The 19,032-nt window shown below is 42.0% G+C and overlaps 2 protein-coding genes across 4 annotated transcripts in view; one reads left to right on the top strand and one right to left on the bottom strand.

Annotated features, from left to right (window-relative positions):
- Positions 1 to 14,451, top strand: part of zgc:158868 (uncharacterized protein LOC791147 homolog) — a 30,803-nt gene extending 16,352 nt beyond the window's left edge. Inside the window, exons 4-8 of the mRNA XM_034177291.1 lie at positions 3,657 to 3,708; positions 11,892 to 12,010; positions 13,215 to 13,325; positions 13,398 to 13,512; positions 13,548 to 14,451. Coding sequence (XP_034033182.1) covers positions 3,657 to 3,708; positions 11,892 to 12,010; positions 13,215 to 13,325; positions 13,398 to 13,511 — 396 coding nt within the window. The 3' untranslated portion in view covers position 13,512; positions 13,548 to 14,451. The remainder of the gene's footprint in view (positions 1 to 3,656; positions 3,709 to 11,891; positions 12,011 to 13,214; positions 13,326 to 13,397; positions 13,513 to 13,547) is intronic.
- A 2,145-nt stretch (positions 14,452 to 16,596) lies between these two features.
- The window catches only part of bcar1 (BCAR1 scaffold protein, Cas family member), a 143,578-nt gene continuing 141,142 nt past the window's right edge, over positions 16,597 to 19,032 (bottom strand). For all 3 annotated transcript variants that reach the window (XM_034177288.1, XM_034177290.1, XM_034177289.1), the window contains one exon: positions 16,597 to 18,421. In XM_034177288.1, the coding sequence (XP_034033179.1) occupies positions 17,876 to 18,421 (546 nt within the window). In that variant the 3' untranslated portion in view covers positions 16,597 to 17,875. The remainder of the gene's footprint in view (positions 18,422 to 19,032) is intronic.

Genomic DNA, 19,032 nt, shown 5'->3' with positions numbered 1-19,032 from the left:
GAACATGCAGCTAAACATGTCACTCCCGGTCCGATTGGGGAGGGGCCCAGAGAAAACTACAAAGTCCGACATTGTTTTTGCAAAGTTACACACCCATTCAATGTTAATTTTAGTGACCTCCGATTGGCGTAATCGGGTGTCATTACTGCCGACGTGAATTACAATCTTACCAAATTTACGCTTAGCCTTAGCCAGCAGTTTCAAATTTCCTTCGATGTCGCCTGCTGTGGCCCCCGGAAGACAACTGACTATGGTTGCTGGTGTCGCTAACTTCACATTTCTCAAAACAGAGTCGCCAATAACCAGAGTTTGATCCTCAGCGGGTGTGTCACCGAGTGGGGAAAAACGGTTAGAGATGTGAACGGGTTGGCGGTGTACACAGGGCTTCTGTTTAGGACTACGCTTCCTCCTCACAGTCACCCAGTCGGCCTGCTTTCCCGGCTGCTTGGGATCTGCCGGGAGGGAACTAACGGCGGCTAAGCTACCTTGGTCCGCACCGAGTACAGGGGCTTGGCTAGCTGTAGGATTTTCCAAGGTGCAGAGCCGAGTCTCCAATTCGCCCAGCCTGGCCTCCAAAGCTACGAATAAGCTACACTTATTACAAGTACCATTACTGCTAAAGGAGGCCAAGGAATAACTAAACATTTCACACCCAGAGCAGAAAAGTGCGGGAGAGACAGGAGAAGCCGCCATGCTAAACCGGCTAAGAGCTAGTAGCTGCGCTTAGCTAGCGGATTCCTAAAAACATGCAAAGTGAATAATGTGTAAATAATTTAGAGGTGATTCAGCAGAGGGAGTGCTTTAGTTAAGGCACGTAAAGATTACACTGTGAAACAAATCATTATCTAGTTAACTAGATCAATCTAACTGCACAGATTAAACAGCTAACAGATACAGCAAAACACCACCGTTGTTCTGAGTGCTGCCAATCTTTCTTATGCTGGCAGAGAAAAACTACCAGCTATAGTTGATAACGAGGAGTTAATGGGCCTTGAACTTGTCAAGTTAAATGATGCTGTAGAACCTTCAGCACCACCAGAATTGTGATGATCCAGGACTGCGATAAGTTACTCTACATGCTGAGTTTCCTCATCAGTGATTTCTAACATGTTGAAATTTTATTCAGTAATTCATTCATTGATTTTTCTGCTGCTTGGTGAGGTCACGCGGTGGCAGCAGACTGAGCAACTCATCCCACACTTCCCTTTCCTCAGCCAAGTCCTGCAACTTTTCCCGCGAGATCCCGAGGCGTTCCTAAGGCAACTGGGAAATATAATTTCTCCAGCGTGTCCTGGGTCTTTCCGGGGGTCTCCTCCCAGTTGGATGTGCCTGGAAGACCTCCCTCGTGAGACGACCAGGGCTCATCCTCCCACATGCCTGAACCGCCTCAGCTCGCTCCTTCTTGATACGAAGAAGCAGCGGCTGTACTCGGAGTCCCTCCTGGATATTTGAGCTTCTTATCCTGTCTGGGAGTGTAAACCCTGATGAGGAGGAATCTCCGCTGCTTGTATCCGTGACCTTATTCTTTCAGTCATTACTCAAAGTTTATGCCCGTAGGTGAGGACAGGAGCGTAAATCAACAAAATCAGCTTTTTCACCAGCAAGTCATACTCAAGTCATGAATCGGCAAGTGTCAAGTCTCAAGTCAGCTTGCAAACAATTGGTGGTCATTGTGACTTGAGACTTGCCAATTCATGACTTGAGAGTGACTTGCTGGTGACTTCGTCCCACCTCTGACTATCAGCTACTGATATGTTTTGAGTTTAAGCACCGCCGAGGCTTCTGAGTGAAATCAAAAGTGATCACAAACCCAAAACCGAACAGCGAGCCAGAGTTTCTGTCTTGTGTAGTCAGACGGCTCTGAGCTCAGTCCGCCTTCAGCAGGGTCAAGCGGCGTGAACCGGCTGCTGTTGCCCAAATGGGGGGAAAAGTCATTTGAGTACTTTCAACGTGCAAAAAGACAAAGTGTGGAGGAGACATGAAGAGCAACACACGAAGATGCCTTTCAGCACGTGTGTCTGATAAAAGCTCAAACCTTCAGAATTTAGTGCATTTCTTTAAAAGATATGTCATATATGTGATATTTTCTCTCTGTATAAATGACGGAGGTACCGTTAATATCAATAAACTGTCCTTTAGTTTGAGTAAAACCATGAGTGAAAAGTGTGTTGAGTTTCATGTCTCCTCCACACTATCAGCAGATAACTGTAAGAATCGTTCATATCCGGTTACAAACACCAAAATTTGACTGTGTATACCTTTTGGTACATATTGTAGAAAAATAACTTTAGCCATTTGAATTTTCAATAGGGGCCAAGTAAGGGTCAATTGAAGAATTGCATAGGGGTCAAAATTAAAAAAATGTTCCAATCATATTGAAAGTGACACCACATTATCTATCTGATGACAATGATTCCAAAAAGGTATAGTTTGGACTATCTATAACTGAATGTTCTGGAGTTATGGGGTAAAAACAGCAAGAATGGTGACAAAGGTCAGTTTCAGTTTGTACAGGGGTCAAAAGTTAAAGTTGCTCCAGTTTTGGTAAAACATGGTGCAAATTATTGGTTGAACTAATAGGATTAACAAATGGAACAGTTCTGACTGTGTTGAATGTTTGATCCCCAAAGTAAAGGTCAAACAATGTCGACATCTGTTGGATTCTATGACATGTGACATATGTTACCCTGTAACATGATAACTAAGCATGACACATGGTGCAAACTATTCTTTTTTAAAATCCTACTAACTCAACCAATAATTTGCATCATGTTTTAGCATAACTGGAGCAACTTTAACTTTTGACCCCTGTACAAACTGAAACTGACCTTTGACACCATTCTTGCTGTTTTTACCCCATAACTCCAGAACATTCAGTCACAGATAGTCCAAAATATACATTTTTGGAATCGTTGTGATCAGACACATAATGTGGTATAGCTTTCAATATGATTGGAACATTTTTTTTATTTTTTTTTTACCCCTATGCAGTTCTTCAATTGACCCCTACTTGGCCACCTATTGAAAATTCAAATGGCTCATGTTATTTTTCTAAAATATGTACCAAAAGGTATACACAGTCAAACTTTGGTGCTTGTAACCAGACTTGATGGATTCCTTTGCAAATATTATGTGCTGCACTATTTTGCATGTTGAAAGTGTTTTTTTTTCCTTCTTCTGGGGCGATGGTAGTCGGTTCGCTCCGCTCTCCTCTGCTGGAGGAGGACTGAGCTCACAGCTGCCTCACTATTGCAAAATCAGGAAGGATTTGACTGTTAAGTTTTATTCACTATGCCAGCAAAAAAACGTTAGCGGAACTAAATTTACCGGAAGTTAAGTGGTCCACTGATGTTTTTTGAAATTAGCTGAAAAGCTAATCCGCTAACAAAAAAGTTAGCTTCACTAATTAGCGGTTAGCGGATTAACAGAACTCTGCCCACCACTGGAAATATCAGCTGCCGCCCCAATCTATTGGTCTCCCGCTCCAACCTGCCCCCACTCATGAACGTGATGCTTAAATTCCTCCACTTGGGGCAGCAACTCTCCACTGAAAATTATAATTTATTTTTATAATTTATTTTATTATAATTTGTTGTAATTTAGTTATTTCCAGGTTTTAGTGACTTTGATGGCTTCATGTATTTTTCTATTTCCAGATGTGTCTTCCACTCCTCCAGAGGGCAGCAGAGAACCAGTCATCTGGAAAAGGTCTGAATTTTACGTTGCATTTGATTTATGTGTTCGATGTCCAAAGTGGGTTTAAAAAAAAACGGAGAGCCTCCAGGGTTGTTTAGTTGTTTTCTACAAATGGCGCTCACTGACACACACTTAACAGGGAAAAATAACAACAAAAAAACCTGTAAAAGTTGCATTGTTTGATTTGAAGAACAAAAGTAATATCTGGTTGTGTTGGCGGGGATAATTGATGGATAATGCTGGATAATGTTTCTGACACAACGGTGTTATTGAATTGATGGTTTTAATGTGATTTGACAGCATCATTTTGGGAAACAGCAAAATTTTCCCAACTTCCGTAGTCGGTAGTCCGGCCCCCTGTTCTCACCCAACACACTAAAAAGAGTCTGGATCCACTCACAGTTATAGTTATTTTTGCACGTGAAAATTCCATGAGTACCAGTTGTGTGTGTGCCTGATTACAAGACTGGGTTTTAAATTTGTTCCATAAAAACTTGTAAGTAACATCATTCTTATTGATTACATTGAGCTGATTGATGATATTTGTACTGATTTTGAACCATTTTTAAATATTCTGGAGCGCCGCTGTTTGCAGTATTGTACACTGGCCAAGTTTCAGGGCTTGAACTCTGTCCATTATGTGTTCTTTAATGAGCATTTAACAAGTATCATATCACATTGTTTTGAATGACCTGCAGCCCGTCCTTCTGTGTGAGACCACGATACTGAGCTGAACAGATGTAGTTGGACTGACACTGTATCAAACACACACTAACAGCTTTTTTCCTTGTGTTTCTGTAGAGAATTTTTTAGTTTGTCAGTGTTTTGTCAGTGATCTTGATACAGTAGCCTCACCAGATAAAGACCGATCTAAAATTATGCCCAAATACCTCTGATTTTGAAACAATATCTTTATCAGTGCAACACTGATCAGTTAACCATGTGTAACCACCTTTTCTAAGCAAACAAGATTTCCTAGATGTAATGATAATCTGTTCAGAATGATCTTATAATATGTGTACTTTCCCACCACCAACAAAAGTGATTCATCCGTGTACAGAACTTAACACTTTAGTCACCTTCATATCACTTACATATATCAGAAATAGAAGAGGCCCAAGAATACAACCCTGTGGTGCTCCACACAATATACTCTGAGCACTAGGTGATATACCATTCATGTCTTCAAGCTGTGTCCGACCTGTAAGATATGTCATTAAAACCACTTTAACGGCATTTAAACCAGGACGCCTCAACACTCAAGATCAAAGAATCTCAGGATTGACTCTATTGAACACTTTTTTAATGTTCAGCAAAACTATGCCGATGTAGTCACCGTCGTCACATTCAGATTTGATCTGATCCATTAAATGTATTAAATGAGTACCTGTGGAATAAGAAGGTCTAAAACCTAATTATTTTCATGTGGTCGTCTACATACTGTTTGAAACCTTTAAAAACGATGCTAAGTACTGATTAAATCAAATCAAATCAATTTTATTTATATAGCGCCAAATCACAACAAACAGTTGCCCCAAGGCGCCTTATATTGTAAAGCAAGGCCATACAATAATTACGGAAAAACCCCAATGGTCAAAACAACCCCCTGTGAGCAAGCACTTGGCAACAGTGGGAAGGAAAAACTCCCTTTTAACAGGAAGAAACCTCCAGCAGAACCAGGCTCAGGGGAGGGGCAGTCTTCTGCTGGGACTGGTTGGGGCTGAGGGAGAGAACCAGGAAAAAGACATGGTGTGGAGGGGAGCAGAGATCAATCACTAATGATTAAATTCAGAGTGGTGCATACAGAGCAAAAAGAGAAAGAAACACTCAGTGCATCATGGGAACCCCCCAGCAGTCTAAGTCTATAGCAGCATAACTAAGGGATGATCCAGCCCTAACTATAAGCTTTAGCAAAAAGGAAAGTTTTAAGCCTAATCTTAAAAGTAGAGAGGGTGTCTGTCTCCCTGATCCGAATTGGGAGCTGGTTCCAGAGGAGACGAGCCTGAAAGCTGAAGGCTCTGCCTCCCATTCTACTCTTACAAACCCTAGGAACTACAAGTAAGCCTGCAGTCTGAGAGCGAAGCGCTCTATTGGGGTGATATGGTACTATGAGGTCCCTAAGATAAGATGGGACCTGATTATTCAAAACCTTATAAGTAAGAAGAAGAATTTTAAATTCTATTCTAGAATTAAATTAATTAAAAAATTTAATTAAAATTAATGAAAATTTAAGCAATGCCGTCTAATAATACTGCCTAAGGGAAACATGTATAAAGTGAATAAAATTGGTCCTAGCACAGAACCTTGTGGAACTCCATAATTAACCTTAGTCTGTGAAGAAGATTCCCCATTTACATGAACAAATTGTAATCTATTAGATAAATATGATTCAAACCACCGCAGCGCAGTGCCTTTAATACCTATGGCATGCTCTAATCTCTGTAATAAAATTTTATGGTCAACAGTATCAAAAGCAGCACTGAGGTCTAACAGAACAAGCACAGAGATGAGTCCACTGTCTGAGGCCATAAGAAGATCATTTGTAACCTTCACTAATGCTGTTTCTGTACTATGATGAATCCTAAAACCTGACTGAAACTCTTCAAATAGACCATTCCTCTGCAGATGATCAGTTAGCTGTTTTACAACTACCCTTTCAAGAATTTTTGAGAGAAAAGGAAGGTTGGAGATTGGCCTATAATTAGCTAAGATAGCTGGGTCAAGTGATGGCTTTTTAAGTAATGGTTTAATTACTGCCACCTTAAAAGCCTGTGGTACATAGCCAACTAATAAAGACAGATTGATCATATTTAAGATTGAAGCATTAATTAATGGTAGGGCTTCCTTGAGCAGCCTGGTAGGAATGGGGTCTAATAGACATGTTGATGGTTTGGAGGAAGTAACTAATGAAAATAACTCAGACAGAACAATCGGAGAGAAAGAGTCTAACCAAATACCGGCATCACTGAAAGCAGCCAAAGATAACGATACGTCTTTGGGATGGTTATGAGTAATTTTTTCCTCTAATAGTTAAAATTTATTAGCAAAGAAAGTCATGAAGTCATTACTAGTTAAAGTTAAAGGAATACTCGGCTCAATAGAGCTCCGACTCTGTCAGCCTGGCTACAGTGCTGAAAAGAAACCTGGGGTTGTTCTTATTTCTTCAATTAGTGATGAGTAGTAAGATGTCCTAGCTTTACGGAGGGCTTTTTTATAGAGCAACAGACTCTTTTTCCAGGCTAAGTGAAGATCTTCTAAATTAGTGAGACGCCATTTCCTCTCCAACTTACGGGTTATCTGCTTTAAGCTGCGAGTTTGTGAGTTATACCACGGAGTCAGGCACTTCTGATTTAAAGCTCTCTTTTTCAGAGGAGCTACAGCATCCAAAGTTGTCTTCAATGAGGATGTAAAACTATTGACAAGATACTCTATCTCACTTACAGAGTTTAGGTAGCTACTCTGCACTGTGTTGGTATATGGCATTAGAGAACATAAAGAAGGAATCATATCCTTAAACCTAGTTACAGCACTTTCTGAAAGACTTCTAGTGTAATGAAACTTATTCCCCACTGCTGGGTAGTCCATCAGAGTAAATGTAAATGTTATTAAGAAAAGATCAGACAGAAGGGAGTTTTCAGGGAATACTGTTAAGTCTTCAATTTCCATACCATAAGTCAGAACAAGATCTAAGATATGATTAAAGTGGTGGGTGGACTCATTTACATTTTGAGCAAAGCCAATTGAGTCTAATAATAGATTAAATGCAGTGTTGAGGCTGTCATTCTCAGCATCTGTGTGGATGTTAAAATCGCCCACTATAATTATCTTATCTGAGCTAAGCACTAAGTCAGACAAAAGGTCTGAAAATTCACAGAGAAACTCACAGTAATGACCAGGAGGACGATAGATAATAACAAATAAAACTGGTTTTTGGGACTTCCATTTTGGATGGACAAGACTAAGAGTCAAGCTTTCAAATGAATTAAAGCTCTGTCTGGGTTTTTGATGAATTAATAAGCTGGAATGGAAGATTGCTGCTAATCCTCCGCCTCGGCTGGTGCTACGACCATTCTGGCAGTTAGTGTGACTCGGGGGTGTTGACTCATTTAAACTAACAGATTCATCCTGCTGTAACCAGGTTTCTGTAAGGCAGAATAAATCAATATGTTGATCAATTATTATATCATTTACTAACAGGGACTTAGAAGAGAGAGATCTAATGTTTAATAGACCACATTTAACTGTTTTAGTCTGTGGTGCAGTTAAAGGTGCTATATTATTTTTTCTTTTTGAATTTTTATGCTTAAATAGATTTTTACTGGTTGTTGGTGGTCTGGGAGCAGGTAACAAGACCAGGTTTTCCCCAGAAGCTTTGCCAATTATCTATGAAGCCCACCTCATTTTTTGGACACCACTCAGACAGCCATCAATTCAAGGAGAACATGCGGCTAAACATGTCACTCCTGGTCCGATTGGGAGAGGGGCCCAGAGAAAACTACAGAGTACGACATTGTTTTTGCAAAGTTACACACCGATTTAATGTTAATTTTAGTGACCTCCGATTGGCGTAACCGGGTGTCATTACTGCCGACGTGAATTACAATCTTATCAAATTTACGCTTAGCCTTAGCCAGCAGTTTCAAATTTCCTTCAATGTCACCTGCTCTGGCCCCCGGAAGACAATCGACTATGGTTGCTGGTGTCTCTAACTTCACATTTCTCAAAACAGAGTCGCCAATAACCAGAGTTTGATCCTCGGCGGGTGTGTCGCCGAGTGGGGAAAAACGGTTGGAAATGTGAACGGGTTGGCGGTGTACACGGGGCTTCTGTTTAGGGCTACGCTTCCTCCTCACAGTCACCCAGACGGTCTGCTTTCCCGGCTGCTCGGGATCTGCTGGAAGGGAACTAACGGCGGCTAAGCTACCTTGGTCCGCACCGACTACAGGGGCCTGGCTAGCTGTAGAATTTTCCACGGTGCGGAGCCGAGTCTCCAATTCGCCCAGCCTGGCCTCCAAAGCTACGAATAAGCTACACTTATTACAAGTACCACTACTGCTAAAGGAGGCTGAGGAATAACTAAACATTTCACACCCAGAGCAGAAAAGTGCAGGAGAGACAGGAGAAGCCGCCATGCTAAACCGGCTAAGAGCTAGTAGCTGCGCTAAGCTAGCAGATTCCTAAAAACACACAAAGTGAATAATGTGTAAATAATTTAGAGGTGATTCAGCAGAGGGAGTGCTTTAGTTAAGGCACGTGAAGATTACACTGTGAAACAAATCGTTATCTAGTTAACTAGATCTAACTGCGCAGATTAAACAGCTAACAGATACAGCAAAACACCGCTGTGCTCCGGAACAGGAAGTGATACAGTACCGCAGTGAGAGCCAACCACCAGTAGAGGCAAGCAAGAAGAAACAGTGAAGCAGTTTGTTGATTAGGGATGGGTATTGATAAGGTTTTATCGATATCGATGCCATTATCGATTCTGCTTATCGATCTGATTCCTTATCGATTCCCTTATCGATACCTCTTGAATTTTGTACAAAAAGTAGGCTTTACAGGTTTTCTATGTATTTCCTTGAGGCTTAAAGTAAATAAATATGAAATTAGTCACTGTATCCTTGATCTCTGGACATAAATAAAAATAAACAAAACTGTTTCGCTTTGAAGTTATTAATTCAGACTGGATTCTATCATTCTGTCTTGACTTGTCAGAGAGCCGCGCAGCGTTTGGAGCTGTGTGAACAGAACGGAGGATGATTCTCGTTTCTTTCTCGCAACAAGAGAGGAGTCCCAGTTAGTAACTTTAATCCGCACAAAAGTGACTCACAACTCATATTCATGGATGAAAGTGGTGAAAAACATAAAAAGCTGAAACCCAAAATTACCCCCAACACCACCTGCACGAAAATGTTTCAATTCTAGAAGCTCTGAAATGCAATCTGGGACTATTCCAGACAATAAACTGGAGTGAGTGCAGCATCTATTTAGTGAAGGAAAAAATACAACTTTCCTTATTCAGATTCATTCCAGTAGTATTCTGCTCTTACTAGGATGCAGCAGTTTTCTAGTTTGGCAGATAGTTCTGGAGGAAATCACTAAAGAAATTAACACATTGAAAATATGGTTTGACCAAAACAAACTGTCATTAAACTTAAATAAGACAGGGATGAAATGGAGGTGTGAGAGTCACTAGGTGTTCACAGGAAACATTTATTTCTGTATGTATTTATTTATTTATGTTAGTTGCTATTATATATTTTCTGTTGTGTTTCTATTCAGGTTCTTTTTGTCTCTTTACCTAAAATTGTATCTAATAATCATTAGATTATTAATATATAAGCAAAAATAAATTTAAGGAATATTACAATTTGAAAACAAATGCACCCGAACATGATGACGGCTGCAATTGCTAAATGCTAACTTTTAACATTGAAAATGCCATAGACATGCTAACGCGTTAGCATCGCTCCCGTTTTTAAGTTATAAAATACATCTATCAACTATTTCAGAAGACCATAACAGGTCGGTTTAACATAGAAAAGGTAAATAATACTCACAGATGTATACTCTTTAGGGTTTTAGCGGGAGAAAATTAAGCGAAAGAAAGAAATAAACGAAGCAGCATTGCTTCAATCTGCGAACCACGCTTCGATTGGTTCAAGGTTCAAAGCAAAGCCGCGCTGCAGAAAAGTTGATTAAGGACCCGCTGCAGGGTCTGTAATCAATGTAGAGAAATGATCATTTTCCTGACAAACACCCGCCAAAACAACGGCCACTCTGACGGACCGATAACAGAATCGTTAAGCACAAAGCTTATTGATGTCGGTGGATCGAATCATTTCTTAACGATACCCGAAAGGAACCGGTTCTCGATACCAACCCTAGTACTGATACGGGCCCATCATTTTCAGCATTGGTCTTCCATCTCTTTTTGGGAAGGGATTCAGCCCTGACCCTTGTCAGATCGTCTGGTATATTAGCGGCCCCCTTTATTTGTGCAGTAGGTGAGGTTTGCTGCTTCAGTTACACCAATATTCCTCAGCAGACCTGATGATTCATCACACTTGATAATCCAAACACGTCTTTTACACTCTAACTGCCATAGAATTTTTCTGTTTGAACGGTTCCATAGTGACCAGTACAAATGGGTAATCTATTAACCAGAGATGAAGCAACAGTGATGAAAAGGTGTTAAACTGTTGTGCAGCTTTACCAGAGTGTTATTAATCATTAACACAATCCGTTTGACATCTCGATGACGAACCCACTGCAGGACTTTGAAGATCTTCTACAGTTTCTTAAACTGGTTTTCGATTACACTCACCTCATTAACTAAATATTCAGATTTGGCCTTGTTTTTTTTTATATATCTAATGGTCTAATTTTTAGTGTTTTTGAAGTCGGTCACACAGACTAGTGAGGTCCAGGATTTCCCAAGGCATCCAGGGTTCTGTTCTTCGCTCATTTGGTACGTCCTTGAAGGGTGCTGGTTTATCGACTGTATTTAGGATTATAGCGTTGAAGGGTGTCCAGTGCTTCATTTACTTTGGACCAGTCAAACCTGGTCACCAAGTAACTGAGCAAATCTGTCTTTGCTGCACCGTTTCGTGGATCTGATATGAATGTTGTGTCCACACGCTGGGACGAGGTGACTTTGTAAGTACAGAAGGTGAGAGTGCGTCACAACATCACACACACAGGCCATTTTATGGTGGTTGGACATGATGCCAGAGTCCCTGCTCGGCTTCGTTGGTCCCTTAATCAGTTCTTTGAGTCGGTTCCTTTAACACAGGGCCTAAAGAAGAGCGTTACTCAACATTATTAGTCTGACTGGTGAGAATAAGTCATTCTAATTCAAGAAAGCAAAAAAAAAAAAAAAATCACACGAACAAATACACCACGTCCCGGGACAAACACGTCCATGAAGTAAGACTCCAACAAGTTGAAACACAAAGTGCTTGAAGGTTTTGGCCACGTTCTTGGGCGGAGGTCTCACAGACTGTGTGCGGGCTTCGTTACGGAGCTGCATTTAGTTTTTTTTTCCTTAGTTGGAGTTTGGAAGCTCCAAGTTCCCGGCTGCCATTGAATGCAGCAGGAAGCTGGTCTTTTTTAAGGTGCGTTCTGAGGTCGTACCTGCAGACGTTAACTTGACGTCACGATATTGAAGGTTTGAACGTTTGTCTTTGCGTCAGGTGATGAGATGTCCTGCAAGAGGTCGGCCATCATCAACGTCTCCACTTTGATATCGTCCATTGAGAACTGTCCAGAGACGTTCCACATGGCCCAGATGTACCCTTACAGGGTCAGCAAGGTACCCAAGAGCCAGAACTGGTACTGTGTGTGATCTCCTGTGGTCCCAGATGAACGTCAGCAGGATTCGATAACGATTTCTGTTATTTCTGTTTCTGAAACAACTCAGAAAAAATTCAAGTTTCTGGTCCACAGATGAAAATCTTAATTAAAAACAACTTGTCCCTGATTTAAAGCCATTTGGATAAAAACTCATATTTAATTTAAAAGTCATTTAAAATGGTCCCTTAAGGTGAAAACCAGATGGTCTCAGATTTAAGGGTTTACTGTTGATTTAAAGCTGTTTAATACTGTGAAGTTAACAATTTCAGTTTAAAATAACTTTTAGTCAGAGAGAACAATTTGCTCATTTCATAACCGTCTATACCTGGTTTTACCTTAAACTCTGGGACGCGATCACAAAAGGATTTGTAGAAAAGGTCGATAGTGAACAGTTAATGATTTGGCTGTGAAAAAAATTTACTCAGGTGATTTTTTTTTTTTGCTTTAATTTATGCAGTTATCAATTTGTTTTAAAGTGTGACTTATTAAATGTTTAATTTGTGTGTAAAAAGTGTTTTATCTTTTAACTGTGCTTTTCTTGCTTTAAATTTTGAATTTAGATTAATTTGTGTTGTGAATTATGTGAAGCACCTTGGGGCGACTTTGTCGTGATTTGGCGCTATATAAATTAATAAATTTAAATTGAAATTTAATTATCTTACTAACTTGGAGAGAACACGCGCAGTGGCGGCCCTCAGCGAAACACAAAAACTCTGATCCACTTTTTTTTTTTTTCTGTTCGATGTGCTGGCAGATGGTCGTGTCTTTAAATATCTTATTTTCTGGAGTTATAAGTCGCACTTTTTTCCCTGTATGTGTAATTTATTTTGTAACACTGCGTTTCCCTGGAGACAAGTTTAACAACCGACCTGTAGGAACTTGGCGCACAATGTGCACACCACAGCCTGTGCTGTTACTTAACATGAGAATGTTTAAATGTCAAAAAAAAGCAAAAGATAAATCAGAACTTCAGAAACACTACATTTTTTTTTCTAAAGTGAAAACATTCTGCTTCTGTCACAGATGAAACGTGTGATTATTGTAATTTAATACCAAAAATCAATCTTCAACATATCTGATGACTTTCAGTCTGTAAATATGGATTTATTGATCCAGATTTGATTTATTTTGAACAAAGTGTTTTTCCTGATCTTGGCCACCAGGCGGCGCTGAACATGCTGACTCGCTGTCTGGCTGTAGACTACAGTAAACACAGCATCCTGGTCACAGGGATCCACCCTGGGTGGGTCCGCACCGACATGGGGGGACAGGAGGTGAGGTTTGCGCTGTGAGCGCTCCGCTGGTTTTCCACAGCGGTCCGTAATCATCCGATATCTCATCCTCAGGCTCCTCTGTCCGCGCACGACAGCGTGCGCAAGATGCTCGCTGTGATGTCATCACTCCGCAACAAAGACAGCGGGCTGCTTCTGTCCTGGGAAGGTACAAGAATCCCCTGGTAACCAGAGAACCAGGACCCCCAACCCGAGTCACCGCCGCAGTGATGTTACCATGGCAACGTCTGGAAATCAAATATGTGGTATTTTTTTCTGATTACTGGGAAAATGTTAAATTTTAAATTAAACTGCAATGACTTTTTGCTGTGGCTCCGCCCTGATGGCGGCAAGATTGTATGTTTGCTTTGACAGAAACTTGATTTATATAGAATTATTATTATTATCATTCTTGTTTTGTTTTTTTTGTTTTGTTTTTTAATGATTCCTCACTGTAGTTGTTTGGCTGGTTTTGACATTTTGAAATTTTCAAAGATCTGATTCAGAACAAATCAAAATATTTTATTAAAGGTAGAGCCTGAATTCTAGAATTCTTTCATCTTTATGGCATCATTTTAGATATTTTTCTGTCATGCTGATGCGAGGAGGCGTGTCTTATTCAGCTTAATTTCACAACCGGCTGGTACAGAGATTTAAAACCTGTTTGTGTGTCTGTCTGTCCTGAGCTCGATCTCAGTGGATTTCCTTCACTTGAAACAGAATCTAATTTTGGAGAGACGCTGCGCTGCTGTTAGACATAAAACTGATTTTTTTTTCAGATGTTTCTTTGGTGGATTTTATTGTTTTGCGTCTTGTGAGAACTGTGATGTTGTCAGTCATTGTGTTGTGTAAATCTTGCAAACCCACTCAGTGGACTTTCACGTCCTGTAACTTTATTCTGAAACCTCCTTTTCTGATTGTTGTCGGAGAAAACAAACCAGCAGCTGTAAGTCCTCATTTTCACCGTACGTCCTCTTTCGTGCTCATTATTCGCACTGACCCTCAGAACTCCAGCAGACGTGTCGGGTCACCTGGTGCTGGTTTTGTTACGTGATCTGGATTTGACACAACAGTGATGAGATTTAAAGGTCAACTTCTGCTTTGTGGCTTTTTGAATGGATGGTTTCAGTTTCCTGTTTTGTTTTTAAACTCCTCCATTTATTGTTTTAATATGTAAAGAAACATGTTTTATAAATAAAGTTTCTAGTTTTTTCTTTTTTTTTTTTTAAGACTTCCTCCAGAATGAAGATTTCATGAGTTCTGAGCTGAAACTAAAACTCACTTGGTGGCGCCGTCTCTCCATAGTGTTGACCCTTTCAAAATAAAGTTTCTCACAGTTTAGCAGCCCCCACCTTCAGTGCACCATGTGACCCGCTGCCTCGTGGCACAACCTTTCCAACATAAATCCTTTGTCTGCATCTTTGAATTTGACTAAAAACACTTGAGAAGACTTTTACTTTGAAGACATCCCCAAGAACGCAAGGCACTAATCCAGATTCAGGTCCATTGGGTTTAGATCCAGTGTCGCAGTCCGGATTGCGCCCCCCCCCCCCCCCCCCCCCCAAAAAAAAAAAACAAAAATTGGTCCGCCCTGCCGCCACTGTGCATGTGTCATTTTGGATCACAGCAGCTTGTCTGAGTCTGACTCTGAGTCAGACTCTCTTCACCGAAAGCGAACAAATGGATTAATGGGATTATTAACCATCAGATGACAAAGTAAAACCTCCTAAATCAATCTAAAGTCAGTTTGAAGCAGAAACGAGGTGATAATCGGTGAAGTGCAACTGACGCGTGCGCAGTGAAGGCAGGGCAGACTGATTTTTAGGGGGGACCGTTCAGTCTGCGACACCAGAGTGCACCTGTCGACCAGATTAGACATGTACACGCCGTCACCATCAGTGGTCACTGAAGGACGTCACTGCTACTTAAACTTCTCCTTTAAGTGAGTTTCCAGGAAGCATTTAACTGCATTTGTCGGTGAGTGATGTCTGTGAGTACAGACAATAACGGCAGAACGATAGACAGACTGAATGACGCAAACATTTGCAACATCAGATCAGGAAATTACTGGTGTGAGTCAAAAGTGATCAGTGAGCTGATGTGCACACGCATCACGCACGCGGCTCAGTTCACTGAGCTCCGTACAGAGAAGAGACAACTGACACTTCACACTCAACTCTCAATTTTTTGAGTCTGTTGGCTTTTTGGTCCAGATGTGGGCGGAGTCTCTTCTCTAACGGAACAGGACGCTCTTTTGACCTGGTTATAACCGGCGCTGTGAACGCGCACCTGTAACCTTTTTTTTTTTTTTTTTTTTTTTAAACAGGCAGCCTGAACGCACAGCTGTATTTCTGACACTTTTACTGCAGCGGTGGTGGACACTTGAGCGTGCACAGGGCTGTGTCTCGAGCAGCCTGTGTTTTTAACAGACGGCCTTCATGTCTGATCGAGCTGCACGAACCGCGAAGAGCAGCTGCTTCATTACTGCAACTGCATCTAAATGAACAGTTGTCACTTTATAAGCGAGACATCATGACACAAAATCACACTTCCATAAACTCTGCAGTTATTCCTCGGCTTCGTTCCTACATTAGCAGCAGTTTGTCTGCCTTCCATTTGATGGCGTTGGCGCTGGGATGTTTTCTCAGTGACGCAAACTGTTGGAAAAATTTGGGAAAAACAAGTTTGTTTTTGGCGGTTCTGTGGGTGTATGATTAGAGACAGTTCACAGATGCACACAAATTAATATCTGTGCATCATCACATGACCTTTAACAGCTAAAAGTTACAGGTTCTGTGAGACACGTCCTTTAAAATTATTCTCTGCGATCATCAAAACATCACCGCTTACAGAAAACTCCTCTTTGAGTACTGAAATTAATTTAGCTTTATTCAACTAAATGAAGTCACTCGTGTATCTCAGCAAACTCCATATTTAAAATATTGTTGGTCCTTATTTCTGCCCGGATGTCGTGTTTTATCTGGACTGCTGTTGAGCCACCACACAATATTTTACTTTTACATTTACATGTATGTAACACCTTGTTAACCTTTTTTTAACGGTGCAGCTGTAACATGTGGGATCAATAAAGTTTCACCTTATTGGTGACGATATAATTTAAGAGAAAAAAATGATCATTTCTGGTCATTTTCATTAATAATAAAAAATTTTCTGTGGTGATTTACTGCCCCCTGCTGGTCATGTGCTGACTAACACTGGTCAGTTGGCAAAGCATCAGAACAACTTATCTGAAGCTCGGGATGAAACCACACAGTGAATGAAATGAGAATCAGGTTTAATTGTTTCATGGTTTCAGCGGTGACCTTTGACACTTAAACACATGCCTCTTAGAAAATAAGCTACACTGCATAATAACAACAAAAACAAACAAACCCTGCCCCGTCGGAACTGTTGATGCACCAAATCAGCTGTTTCTAAAAGATTTGAACCATTTCCCATGAAGCTTTGCAGCAGCCTCTCCTGAGGCCTTGAAGACTCGTCCATGTGAAGCTCTCCAGAGGTTTCATCAAAAGTAACTTTACTCACTGATGTTTGTTCAATCAGGTGATGTCACGTCTTTCAACGACCGTCTCAATCTTCAAGTCGTCTTATGAGAAACCACCCGAAGACCGAACAGGTCCAGGCGCCTTCAAACCTCTGGAGATCATCTGCCTGGAAGACTGAGAGACATCACAGATCGAGGATGGTAACGGGTTTTGAAGTCGATTGAGCCGACCGGGTACCGACTCCGGAGGGTCGTTAAGGTCACCTGGTACCCTGGAGAGGGATGTGGAGTGACCGTGCTTGTGGCGGGTAGAAGGATGTCAGACGCGCAGCTTCATCTAGCTAACATCTTTGACATGCGACTGCTAGCATCATGTCCACAGTCCTGTCCTCTGGTGTCTCAGACATCCTCAGTCTCTCACACGTCAATGAAAAGCCGTGCGAGTCCACGTGAGCACAAAGGGCGAGATCAAGACTCCAAGACAACAAAAACACCACCTCGTTATTCTGAAGCCACTCGGCTGAAACACGAACCAACAGGTCCGACTGCTTCGGCCTGAAACTCGTTCTTTTGTTTCCTGCTGACATTTAAAAACTGGTTTTGTGCGTCAGTGTCCTTTTCTTTTTGTGTTGAGAGGAGCCGCTGTTGCTTTGGGGATGGAGAAGAACAGGAACACGTGATGAGCCGTCATTATATAAGTGTAGCAATAATTAGAATAGTTGATATCGTCTAAAAACTACGTCTGTTTTCACCTTTTTTTTCTTGCATGAAAAAAACCCCGTATATTGCTGGAAGTTCTCGAGTCTTTCTTTCTTTGATAAATGTAACTTAAATATTTACAGTGATTATTTTACATCTGTTGGCCCGCTGAAGACAAAAGGTTCTGTTTGGTCTAAACACCCGGGGAGGAGGGAGAACCGGCACCAGGAACCAGGTGATGGCGGGCCGACGTCTGTGTCCAAAGACCTGCTATGTTCCAGCAAGTCAAATCAGGTGCTGGTCTCTCAGTTTCTGATTGGTTGTCCATTGCTCCTCCCTGGCCCCGCCCCTACATGACCAGCAGCTGTCCCAGCACCATCCGGAAGTGCTGCGTGCACCCGGCCAGCTCCCTCACCCGCTCCGTCATCTCCCTCGCCGCCCCGGGTGACGGGTACTGCAGCGCTGCCGTCTTGGTGCTGATCACGATGTCTTTCAGTTTTTCACAGAGCGTGTTGCTGCTCTGTGCCACCCGTGACCTCACCTCCGGCGATTTGGCCTGCCGCGACAGCGTGTCTCCGATGAACACCAGCTTGTGCGCGCTGAGGATGACAAACTTGCTGTGCGCCACGAAGATCTTGGGCGGCTGGTTGGAGTTGACGGCGGTGAAGAAGGCGTCGATGGCGTTCGTCACCGTGGTCACGTTCTGCTCGCACTGCTCCTGGTAGAAGAGGAGGAGCTGGCGGTCACCGTGGCACAGCTTAGATGAGGACGAGCCCCCAGAGCCGTTCTGGCTCAGCTGGTTGGTCACAGGATGGTGTTGGGGCGGAACCCAGCCTGTCATGTCGTTGTTTATTGGCCGGCTGACTTCCTGCTCCAGGCGCTCGAATTGTTTAATCTGAAGGAAGAGAGTAAATTAAATTACCATTTTTGGTGAAGTAGGACGCTTAGTGGGGTAGGAAGCGGACTACACGCATGAAGACCTGAGTTCGATTCCCAGTAACCTGTGTCCCTAGAGGCACCGTTCACCTGCGTGGTCCCAGTTCATCCGGCTGCAAACGCGCACCAGCTTCAGCTGTGGATGTAACCTGTGATGGACCGGTGTCCCATCCAGGTGGAGTCCAAAAGTCTCATCTGTTTCACGCTACAGAACCTGGAGATAAGCATCAACGCCAGCGGGCCTCAGGGTCTATACAGGACTTCATTCGACTGTGTTTCTAAGACGTGGACTGTAATGGAACAGAACAGTGTTGAACTCTTTGGAACCTGATCAGTTCCACTCGACCCTCTTGGACCCCGTTTTTACATAAACTCATCAAAACTAATTCTTTAGTGTTTAAAATGACACTGAGCTCAAACTGCTTCCAGAACACGTCGCGTGTTGTTTCGACCGTTCATTAATTCTTTTTCTGCTGCTTCTCTGGGTCGCGGTGGCAGCAGACCAAGCACCTCATCCTACACTTCCCTAACTCCATAGTAGAGAAGCTTGAATCTTCGACTGGACTGGGT

This window comes from Thalassophryne amazonica, chromosome 8 (genome assembly GCF_902500255.1).
Source record: "Thalassophryne amazonica chromosome 8, fThaAma1.1, whole genome shotgun sequence".
NCBI classification, from domain to species: domain Eukaryota; kingdom Metazoa; phylum Chordata; class Actinopteri; order Batrachoidiformes; family Batrachoididae; genus Thalassophryne; species Thalassophryne amazonica.
The sequence above is the reverse complement of the archived record's forward strand: the minus strand, read 5'-3'. Positions and strand labels throughout refer to the sequence as shown.